Source organism: Cydia fagiglandana, chromosome 10 (genome assembly GCF_963556715.1).
Source record: "Cydia fagiglandana chromosome 10, ilCydFagi1.1, whole genome shotgun sequence".
In the NCBI taxonomy this organism is placed as follows: Eukaryota; Metazoa; Arthropoda; class Insecta; order Lepidoptera; family Tortricidae; genus Cydia; species Cydia fagiglandana.
This window is the reverse complement of record NC_085941.1, coordinates 3,197,453-3,207,814: the sequence shown is the minus strand read 5'-3', so window position 1 is coordinate 3,207,814 and position 10,362 is coordinate 3,197,453. Positions and strand designations below refer to the sequence as shown.

At 37.4% G+C, this 10,362-nt stretch overlaps 1 protein-coding gene across 1 annotated transcript; it reads right to left on the bottom strand.

Moving 5' to 3' along the window:
* Positions 1-199: 199 nt before the first annotated feature.
* On the bottom strand, positions 200-7,380 carry LOC134668400 (activator of 90 kDa heat shock protein ATPase homolog 1). Its single transcript, XM_063525885.1, has 5 exons — positions 6,750-7,380; positions 5,396-5,929; positions 4,295-4,454; positions 3,048-3,268; positions 200-2,491 (listed from the first exon to the last, which is right to left on the bottom strand). Exons 1-3 carry the CDS (start codon positions 7,104-7,106, stop codon positions 4,323-4,325), a joined length of 1,023 nt encoding a protein of 340 aa, XP_063381955.1. The 5' UTR covers positions 7,107-7,380; the 3' UTR covers positions 200-2,491; positions 3,048-3,268; positions 4,295-4,322.
* Positions 7,381-10,362: the final 2,982 nt, after the last annotated feature.

Genomic DNA, 10,362 nt, shown 5'->3' with positions numbered 1-10,362 from the left:
ACAAAAGACTCATTCCCTAACAAAACGCGTCTGTTACGATCAGCACAGATATGGCCGCTAGGTGGCGACAGCGCCACGCGCGGCTTATGGCAAACCCAAAAATTGGGGCCGAACGGATGTACTTTTAGCTACCTGTAGCAAAGCGACGAAATCGCGGAGTGAGCCACGCCTGCTTAAAATCAAAATAAAACAACCAAGATATTCGTAACTTAATTTATTGGATATCATCCATAAATAAACTAATTTACATTAGTACTACTTACACGAAACAAGCAAAACCAAAATGTCAGACTCGAGAAAACCCCGATAATAATACGTTAAAAAACGGCCATGCAAAATGTAAGAAATAACGATTTTCCTCGTACGTAACTAAGTTACATAACCAATATTACAGTTTGTGGAGGCATTGTTAGGTTCGTTAGATACCGTTTGATACCTCAAGACCAAACATAGACCGGACCAGGAACAGATATCCATAACCAATAGCATCCCGGGCAAAAAGTGGTAAAGGGCGACGTGTAACGAACTCTCGTGGACGTCAGCTGCCGCTCAGTCGGTAGGAGGAACGGCAGCCACTAAAGCAAAAATAATCAGCGTAGACATTATTTTTACATATAATCATTCAATACTGGTTATATAACTGAGCTATGTATGGGGAACGAAACGAATTAAAGGGAATCCCTCTGATATAACAGGAGAGGTTGTATATTATGCCAGATATATTTGTAAAATATGGTTTCAGTCTAGCCCATAATTGCCATTTCACAAAATAACTATGGTCCTGACTACAGTTTTTACCTTATGTTGATATTTGGTTGATACCACGAAATGCGACTTTATTAGGTATAGACTCTATCATCTGATTGATAGAGTCGAAAAGTGGTAGACCACTTTCTTGGCTGACCGTACTGCACCGTACTAAAAATAAATGTTCTAGGAATTACACTTCGGAAGTGGCAATTATGAGCTTACACCAAGCATTTTCATACAATATTCGAAATTACAATACAATTTCGGCAGCCAAATTAAAACTACTTTTAGCTATTTTTAGGCTACACCCGTAAAATGGCAGTTGAGAGTTTCATAATATTGTACAATCAATAAATATTTTACCTTTATGCTTTTGAAATAAAAAAATAATATTCGAAAAAACCTCTGTAAAAAGAGGCTTTATTCCTGATATCATTTCGGTCACTTATTTATGGTTAGCAGTTCAGATTTTCTCACAAAATTAAGTCAAAAATCACAGTTATTACATCATATGTTAGAAAAAAATAAGGGATGATGGCAAAATAGATAAATGCAGGATATATTTGATTTCTCAAATAAAAATTACTGTTGTGGGTCACTTTTGGGTCACTTTTGGGTCACCCTTTTTGCGAAAGAAACAATTGTAGATGTAACCAATTGAATATTCAACTCGTTAAACTAATTTAATTTTAGTGAGAGTATGATATATGGCATGACTGAGTACAATTGTGACGTTCCGCGGCAAAAGGTACCTTATGGAGGCTGGCGCTTACGTCCCATAGCGCCGCAATAATATTGGAGCGGCGTTAATAATAGCATAAGCGCCAACCGCCATAAGGTACCTTTACCGTGGGACGTCACAATTAAACTTGTAAATTTTAAATAACCACTGCATGGAAGTAATACATTTAACGAATACAATCATTTTGATCAACAAAATACGTAACACACAGATAACATCAAGCTTGAGGGTTGTTTCTTAATACTTAACTACATTACATCAAAGATAAAACAATGCTACGACACGTATTTTTTTTAAATAGCACTGCTGGGCAAAGGCCACTCGTCACGGCTTTATGCATGTTTTCGCCAGTCGTCACAAAATGAGTACAGCGGCTCGATCCGGGAAATGAATAAGGGATGCACTAGATACGATATAGTAAAGATATGTGACGTTCCACGGCAAAAGGTACCTTATGGCGGCTGGCGCCGCGATTGGGAAATTAATTAGAGATTCACTAGATATGAAATAGTAAAGTTATGTGACGTTCCACGACAAAAGGTACCTTATGGAGGCTGGCGCTTACGTCGCATAGCGCCGCAATAATATTGGAGCGACGTTAATAATCGCAAGCACCAACCGCCATAAGGTACCTTTATCCGTGGGACGTCATATATCTTTACTATATCGTATCTAGTTAATCTCTAATTCGTTTTCCGAATCGCGCCGCAGCTCGTTTCGCCATCTCGTTTTTGGCCTATCTCTGCCTCGGGTAAACACGGAAACACGTACATTAATCCAAAATAAAGCAGTCGCAAAATGCAGTGCTAAAGTAGACGGTTTTGTGTCCACTGGATTACCAAAGTGCTTAACAATTTAATAATTATAATAAGCAGTCATTTACGCGTCTTAGTATTATTTTGTCGACGGCTTCAAGCAAAGTAAAGGCAAAGTGATATAACAGATATAGGTACTCATACTTAAAGATCAAACTACCAGATTTATACTCATTAAGCGGCACTTGCACCATCAAACTAACCCGGGGTTAACCGGTTAAACTTGGCGTTACCATGATTACTAGTACAATTCGACACTAGGTTAACGGTTTAACGGGTTAAAGCCGGTTTAGTAGGACGGTGCAAGTGGCCCTAAGGGGTCATCCATTAATTACGTCACACGAATTTCAAGGTTTTTTGACCCCTACCCCCCCATTGTCACACTTGGTCACATTTGGCAAACCCCTCCCCCCCTGGTGTGACGTCACATTTTTTCAGCGAAATCGGAAAATCGGTTTAAGTATTATTATTATTTTGTCATAATATTAGTAAATTTATAACCCAAAACTGATTATGAAAAAAAATTAAACTAATAAAAACGATTATCGTTCCAAAAACTTGTTTTTGAACTGTAAAGTAATTAAAATGATTAAATAAAAATTTTGGTTACTGATGAAGTTAAAGTGACGTCACAAAGTTTGTGACCCCCTCTCCCCCTTGTCACAACATGTCACATTTTCTTGACCCCCTCCCCCCCCCCTAAACGTGTGATGTAATTAATGGATGACCCCTAAGTAGACGAAATAATTATCCCGGATTGAATGTAATCATAGCAAAATTTTGCGTAAATAAGATACAGTCCTCAAGTTGTTTCCTAACAGCAAATATTTGAAATTTTGAACAATAAAATGCTAGTTTGTATAATAATTATTATGCTTGAAATGACGATTTTTAATACGCGTACTAAGCGTTTTAATAATGCTCTGCATTCATCAAGTCAACTCCCTTATTAAAATTGGACCTGTAACAAGAGAAAATAGATGTTAGTTTATCTTACAAAGTAGATAAAAATAAACAGGGCAAGTGCGAGTCGGACTCGCGCACGAAGGGTTCCGTACCATAATGCAAAAAAAGGCAAAAAAAACGGTCACCCATCCAAGAACTGACCCCGCCCGACGTTGCTTAACTTCGGTCAAAAATCACGTTTGTTGTATGGGAGCCCCACTTAAATCTTTATTTTATTCTGTTTTTAGTATTTGTTGTTATAGCGGCAACAGAAATACATCTGTGAAAATTTCAACTGTCTAGCTATCACGGTTCGTAAGATACAGCCTGGTGACAGACGGACGGACAGCAGAGTCTTAGTAATAGGGTCCCGTTTTACCCTTTGGGTATGAACCCTAAAAAAAGAAAATTTCACAAGGGTGTTATTCCAACGGTACAATTTATTTGTCCAATGTGATTGCGTCTCACTCTCTTATTAAGCGAAATGTGAGACGCAATAGACATTGGACGAAGAAATTGGATAGTTGGAATACCATCCTAAAGTGGAGGATGGCAAATAATGTAAACAATCCAATTTACCTTCATTAGGGGAGACCGAGGTGAGTTGAAACAGAGGTAAGTTGAATCAACGTAATTTTAGAGATATTATATAACTGATATCGTGGTGGAAAAAACCGGGCAAGTGCGAGTCGGACTCGCGCACGAAGGGTTCCGTACCATAATGCAAAAAAAAAAAAAGGGTACCCATCCAAGTACTGACCCCTCCCGACGTTGCTTAACTTTGGTCAAAAATCACGTTTGTTGTATGGGAGCCCCATTTAAATCTTTATTTTATTCTGTTTTTAGTGTTTGTTGTTATAGCGGCAACATGAATACATCATCTGTGAAAATGGTGACAGACAGACAGACAGGACAGTCAGACAGATGGACAGCGGGATCTTAGTAATAAGGTCCCGTTTTTACCCTTTGGATACAATATAATGCATAGTTCCTTGAAATTCGTAAGTGTTTAGTCCGTGTAAGGCAATCCAGTATTACTTACCTAATTTGCCTAATGTGCTTCCTAGTGATCACAGGAAGGCGCCGAAGCCAAAGGCGCGCTTAATGCTCTCGAAGTAGTATCTCTTCCAGTTCTCGCGCGTCTGGTCCACCTCGGCCGCTGGTACTAGGTCCTGCTTCACTGTCACTAGTGTGTGGTCCTCCTGAAATTAAAATACCCTCTTATTCATAAAATTTTACAAAACAAAAGAAGAGAAAAAGTAGGAGAGAAGGAGGAAAAACTAGAAGACATAAACAACACTATGCGTAAAGCAATTGTGAGTCAGGTGCAATTTGCTCGTGATCTTCCTGCAGGCGCACAAGTGATTGTGTGTTTTCATCACCTGGCACTACTTTTCCCCCAAATAAAACGCCTGGCATTGTTATACATATTTAATTAATAGTTATTTGTTTTACAAGGGGGCAAAGTTGTTGTTTAACCGCTCGTGCCCGATTGATACCCGAGCAAGCGAAAGATTCCATTTTTCGAACCACTCGCTACGCTCGTACGCGAAAAATGGAATCTTGAGCATTGCGAGAGTTTCAAAGCACGAGGGTTAAACAAAATTTGCCCCCAGAGTGAAACACAAAATTTTTCACCACACCAACGCAAAGCAAATATTAAATGTAAAATATTAAACAAAATCAAACCAAATCAAATGTAAATGAATGTTATTAAATATTTATCATCCAAAATCATCATTTAAAAATCAATCCTACCAGCAAACATTAGAAAACAACTCAAAATTTGCGTTTGATTTGCCTCATATGTGAATAAAATGCAACTTTGCTATCAGTTTTTGAAGTGCAAAGTAAGCCTTTCCGAGCTGGTGTGGTGAAAATACATAATTAGCTATTATATCACACGGGCTATAACGTAAATCCCTATTCCTCACTATCCAATCACCAATTCTGCTTTTGAATTGAAGCATAAAAGTAGCCAAAATGATTTAAACAATAGTTCTATCAAGAAGTGAAAACCACAGACAATCTATTTGTGGTTTCATTTAAAAATCAGAGATAAAAAACAATGAAAACATTTTTATATTTATAAAAACATTATTAAAAATATTAAAATTAACTAAGAAGGAAGAAGCATAGGTACCTTCTCATCAATATTGATGGTAACCTCCGAGAAGTGTTGATCAGGCCACTGCTTGTATCTCCAATACTGGCTGATCTTCTTCCCCGGCACCAACTCTCTGAATTCCCCCGTAATATTTCCCCCAAACAGGGCAAACTTCCCACCCTTCTCCGCCTCCATTTTCACATGGCCCTGCGTGAAAGCTGTCACCATTTCTATTCTAGTCAAAGCGTCGTAAAACTCTTGTCCTCTGCATTGGAATTTCTCTGAAAGTTCTAGACTTTTTGTGTCTAATTTGCAACCAATTTCTTTCTTAGGCGCGATTATAGGTTCCATGTTGATTTTTTTGTTAAATCCGCTGGTTATTGTTGAGACATTGTCGGGCTTGACGGAGGATTCACCTTTCTTGGGGAGGATGAGGCCTTTTGAGAACTCCTCTTTGAGGCTCCGAATGTACTCTTCGAGCTGTTTTCGGATTTCTTTCTTGCCGACATTGTGCATGAACGCTTTCACTCTTTGGGCTTCCTCGCCACTGCCTTTTATTGTGACTGTCATCTGTAATTTATAAGAAGTTTCAATTTAGTTAAGAATTGTGTTCAACGGAACATTCAGCACAAGGTATGGCTTTTAAATTAAGGTTACTCACACAGGCGCGTTTTCCGGGCGGGACGTGAGCGGGGCGCTGCTTTTACATATAACGCGCTCACACACCGCCCGGAAAACGTGCCTGTGTGATGGAACCTTTAAAATGTTTACATAGCCTCCTGGCAACAAAATATGCCCATATAAAGTATCAAAATATGCCAGTATACATTTATTTCTATCAATTGGACAGAGTCAAATATTAATTTGGGCCTATGTTGTTAAATGTGAAGGAAGCTTCCTTCCTCCTAACAACCAGCTGGCAGTTGGCTGGTTGAAAAAAAAAAACATACAGAAACATGATGATAACATATTATGTGACGTTCCACGGGTAAAGGTACCTTATGGTGGTTGGAGATTACGCTATTATTAACACCGCTCCAATATTATTGCGGCGCTAAGCGACGTAAGCGCCAGCCGCCATAAGGCACCTTTTATTGTGGAACGTCACATATTATAATTTTGTAACCTGTGAGCACTTAACTTTATCATGAAAACAGGACCTCAAGTTATGATGTTATCAATTAGGTACTAACATTTTATAACAATACTTAAGTTTCTAAAGCATGGAAGTAAAACTTAAAACTTTAAATTATACATCATAGTGTCAGAAATGACTTGCAATTCTATTACATCTAACAGCTGCAAATGGTTTCTAGGTTATGTCACATAAAGGGCACTCATACCAATGCAAGTTCTGATAATCAATGAATTCCAAATTCAAAATACTCACATCAACCTCGCTAACGTCGTTTTCCTCCGACAGGTTGGGAATATGCACTTCCCCCTTGGTCACCTCACTGCCTCCTGAAATACGGCCTTCCCACTTCAACTTAATGTCCCACTCGTAAAAGAATATCAGCTTTCCTTTTCTGTTATTCGCCGAAGCCTCTCCATCAATCTTCTCCATCTCAGTAATCTTACAATCTACACCATTTTGGGCTATTTTTAAATTGTTCAGCAACTCTTTTAGGCGTTCCTTCGACCATGGACCGGCGTTCTTTTCCGTCCAGTGCCAGTTGTTGACGTTTGTGGCGTCGGGCCGCTCCTCCACGATCCACCGAGGGTCACCTTCGCCCCATTTAGCCATGATCGCACTCTACACAAGGTATTTCACACGTTCTATTGAACACTAAAAGTCCTCGTAATAAACGTCCGGTAACCGCAGCTGATGCTTCAAAAGCTTTATTCGATGCTAAAACACCACGCGCGTGCAGCACAAGGACAAACTCGAGAGATTACAGTCAAAATTTACAATTTTAATTCGACTAGTGCGTTTCCAAGCAGCGATAGAGATCGTAAATTCATAAGCATGACAATTCGAGAAACGTCGTCCTTTCTTGCGGCTTATAAACTGCTGACAGTTATGGTGTTGCAACAACTACATTTCAAATATCGGAGAAATTTGGATTTAATGTTTTTTTTACGTCCAATATGAATATTTTTTTCTAATTATAATTTACTCTTTAAATAGGACTAAGCAAACTCTAAACTTTAGAACATTAGTAATCTGTAAACCGTATTATAGATGGTCAAGCAAATCGTGTCAGTAAAAAAAGGCGCGAAATTCAAATTTTCTATGAGACGATATCCCTTTGCGCCTACATTTTTCAAATTTGCCTCCTTTTTCTACTGACAAGATCTGCTTGACCAACTATATTTGTATTTTTTTCTTAAATTCAGCTGTAATTTCATTAGAAACTCTTAAGATCAGAGTTATGCGTTCTTTCGACGGCATACTACTTACTGCTATTTCCAATTATGTAACCATTAGGGTGTCCCTTATTTTGCAATTTTAAAAATTACCAACGCGTACCTTTTAGAACCTCCATTAAAAAACAGGTAGTTCTTGTAATATGACCCCGTTCCGATTTGCATCTGATATCTCCATACAAATCACTATGAAGAAATTTGATCGGACAGCAAGTTCATGATTTTTAATTCGTTTTCTGTTCGTATCGAGATTTTTTGTGAAACAATGATAATATAGCAGTAGTACAGTCGGTAAATATAAAAAAAAAGAATACTTAAAACAATAATTTTCACACGGGTTTCAGTTACATTAAAGACCTGAAATGTATTGACGTGATAACGGCTTATAAATTGATGAATACTGGTAGCACGCATGAATAAGTGTCACGTTGTGGACAGATTTCCATGGTAACGTTGTGGACGAATCTCCATGGTAACGTAACGTAATGTACTTAATGGTAATGTTTTCTTATGACGTTATCACGCAAAATTATCGTCCGTAAACCGACTTTACAGACAACCATATTTTTTTCAGAATGTTTTGTTTGGGACAATTGGGATGATAAAAACCTATGGGTATGCGAAATACATTTCTGGAAATCGTAAAATAAGGGACACCCTAATAACCATTATAAATATAGTTAAAATAACTGAAAAAAGCAATACACTTTATAAAACTTACATAAAAGTAATAAATATACAAATGCTTAAAAATGTTCAAATATCGGTAAAACGTAAAATAGCAACACTATCGTAGTTTCTGCAAGTTTCTAGAATACAGAGGTGCCAACCTAAACGCGGTTCCGGATGTCAAGAGAAAAACGTTTCGTTACTGCAAAAACGCAATGACAACTTTTTAAATTAAATTTAATGTTGAATTGATAATAATTATTCTAATAGCATAAGTATATTACATGAATATTCAATAAGTATTTTCAATACTTAGGTTTTCAATATTTTTCTAAGAATTTATAAAACATAGTATTTTTTGAAACGCCTGTTTGTTTTAGCTCAGCAATAATTATCGCCAGAAGAGTGTCATCACTCACAACTTTCTTGATTAGATTTTTATACCTAAAAGTATTTTTTTGCTTTAGGTTTTGAGTTATTGAGTTCTTATTTTAAATACCCTGTTTTTATTATTACCAGGATCACACATTTATTAGTTGCTCACGTAACTCGCCAGTGCGCCTACCTATTATTGGCGGTCTTTCTAACTTTCTATGGGTCATAGTTATGTATTTAACAAAGGAACAAAGTTGCTGTGTGCCCCTCGTGCTATTCGTGCGACATAATTGAGACAAGAGCAAGCAAAAGATTTCAAAATGGAACCACTAACGTAGCGAGTAGTTCCAAAAGTGGAATCTAGAGCGTCGCACGAGCTTCAAGGCACTACAAACATGTATCTGCTGAATGAAACACATTTTTTCTTCACGTTAACGTGAGAAAAATAGCTGTAAATTATTTATTACAAATGGATAAGGGTGATTCACTTTTGTATGGAGAAAAAAAAGTTGTGATATTTTTCCTGACTTTGCTCACCAATGGAGTCTCCCCACCCTAAAAACTATCTATTTAAATTTTCAAAAGAATCGAATAACGTTTAGAGGTTGCACAAGTTGAAAATGAAGAGTGAGAACCCTATACATTGCGTGAAAATGAACTATGTTCTAAAATTACAAAATATACTGATCTGATACTGAAATCGAATGAGAAAACTGAATTTTGCGTCTAAAACACGATAAAATCACTTTTCCTTTGGAAACCGGTGGAAAAACTGAAAAATCTTAATTAGAACATTTATGGAGTAACCAAAATCCAAGTTTACTACTAATTTTAAAATTTATTTATATGTAGAAGGCTCAGTATCACACTACTCTCCGCTTCGATGGTAGCCGCTTAGACCATTTTCTACCCTCCGATGTAGAGTCGTTGGTTATTTGAAAAATCTTTGTTGGTGTTGTGCAACCTCTAAATGTTGACCGATTTTCATTTTTTTTAACGTTTAATATTTTTTTATCAGTTAGAACAAGAATTCGAGCAAAGTCAGGTGAAAATCGAAAATTCGGATAAATGAAACACCCTGGATATAATTAGAATTGATTTTAAATATTTATTATCATTTATCAGTTTATCACTTAAAAGCTCCATACCGTCCCCTATATCCTATTATTTACCGTCTAGAGACTTTGGACACCTATCGGGGGGCACGGCAGTGCCCCCGCCAAGTCGAGCGCGAAGCAAGCACTGCCGTACCATCCTTTACTGGAACCATTTCGCCGCATTTTCAGGCCCCTATTTGAGAACCTCTGGATAAGACCAGAACGCAGAAATTTTGGTCATCCAGTAAGCTATAATCACATACTTAAAATCCAAAATTTCAAGTCTGTAGGTCATTTAGTTCCGAAGTTAAGCGAAAGCAAAGTTTCGCATTTATGAAACTCACTCATGATCATCAGAATAGAACTAGTACTTCCCATAAACTCAGAGAGCTGAAATTTGGTACAGAGTTAGGGTTTAATGGCCACATAAAGGGAAAACCTAAAAATATTGCAATATCAGTCACGTTTTAAAGATCTAAGAACTGCATAAGT

Excerpts from the sequence above, each read along its gene's own strand:
- LOC134668400 (XM_063525885.1), bottom strand. The coding sequence starts at position 7,106 with ATGGCTAAATGGGGCGAAGGTGACCCTCGGTGGATCGTGGAGGAGCGG. Across the intron at positions 5,930-6,749 it reads ACGACGTTAGCGAGGTTGAT|ATGACAGTCACAATAAAAGG; the intron begins GTGAGTATTTTG and ends TATAAATTACAG. Across the intron at positions 4,455-5,395 it reads CCATCAATATTGATGAGAAG|GAGGACCACACACTAGTGAC; the intron begins GTACCTATGCTT and ends TTTTAATTTCAG.